Raw genomic sequence first — 1308 nt, 5'->3', positions numbered from 1 at the left:
TATACATAAATACACACACAAAAGTTGTAAGATGTCTATGCTGCATATACATACCATACAGGGGACATGCTATCACGTGCATACCACACACCTTCCCATCTTCCGAGAACTCGCCGGGGAACACAATGCGACTGAGTGTCATTAGAAATGACCAGCACAGTCTGCGGTCATGATAACCAAAGCTTTGTGCGTGTTTAATCAACACAGCCAACAGTCGATGCGAAGTCACGGGCACCAATACGTCCAGCAGATCATCTGGCCGCTTTAGTATCTCTGTATATGTATATCACAGCACACACACACACACACATATATATATATACATATACAGAGAGAGAGATAGAGAGAGAGAAAGAGATAAATTTATGGACTGGTATTGTGCATCCACGAATGCTTAGGTTGTAGGGTTTTGTAGGTGGGTTGGTGGACTAAAGGTCGTCTGTAAGTCAATCACACATGAGATTCACAACCTCCCCCACACACTATAATAAACGTACCAATAAACATCGAGAACTCTGCATCTATCAGTGGGGGGAGTGTGTTTGTGACCATGTTTACGTAAGCGTCTCTGCAATAAACGTACCAATAAACACCGAGAACTCTGCATCTATCAGTAAGGTGAGTGTGTTTGTGACCATGTTTACGTAAGCGTCTCTGCAATAAACGTACTAATAAACACCGAGAACTCTACATCTATCAGTGAGGTGAGTGTGTTTGTGACCAGGTTTACGTTAGCGTCTCTGCAATAAACGTACCAATAAACACCGAGAACTCTGCATCTATCAGTGAGGTGAGTGTGTTTGTGACCAGGTTTACGTTAGCGTCTCTGCAATAAACGTACCAATAAACACCGAGAACTCTGCATCTATCAGTGAGGTGAGTGTGTTTGTGACCACGTTTACGTAAGCGTCTCTACAGTAAACGTACCAATAAACACCGAGAACTCCGCATCTATCAGTGGGGTGAGTGTGTTTGTGACCATGTTTACGTAAGCGTCCATGCCATCCAGAATGCATCGGCTGAAGGTGTCGTCAACATCAGCCGCCAGAAGTGCGTTTGTGCCGTTGATAGAGCTAGTGGTAGCGTTGGAGCGGTTGGGGTGTAGCTTTGCCAGAGACGGCGACCCGAAGTGAGAGGGGGAGCGTGGAGTCTGAATAATGGGGGGTAGATATGGATATTAGTACTATAGTACCGGATGTGTAGATGTGGGGAAGCGTGTAGGAAGGGCGTGAATGTAGTAGGCGTATGTATAGCGATGTGGGCTCCTGAAACCAAAACACAGACCCAGACCCAGACCCAGACCCAGAC

At 45.9% G+C, this 1308-nt stretch overlaps 1 protein-coding gene across 1 annotated transcript; it reads right to left on the bottom strand.

Moving 5' to 3' along the window:
- Nucleotides 1–898: 898 nt before the first annotated feature.
- Nucleotides 899–1150, bottom strand: SARC_16421 (hypothetical protein; the record flags this gene model as incomplete). The annotated part of the gene is made up of 1 exon (XM_014289473.1): nucleotides 899–1150. A coding segment is annotated over one exon (252 nt), but the record flags the coding sequence as incomplete, so codon positions are not given.
- Nucleotides 1151–1308: the final 158 nt, after the last annotated feature.

The sequence above is a fragment of the Sphaeroforma arctica genome (assembly GCF_001186125.1).
Source record: "Sphaeroforma arctica JP610 unplaced genomic scaffold supercont1.8044, whole genome shotgun sequence".
Lineage (NCBI taxonomy): Eukaryota > Ichthyosporea > Ichthyophonida > Sphaeroforma > Sphaeroforma arctica.
This window is presented reverse-complemented; position numbering and strand designations above follow the sequence as displayed.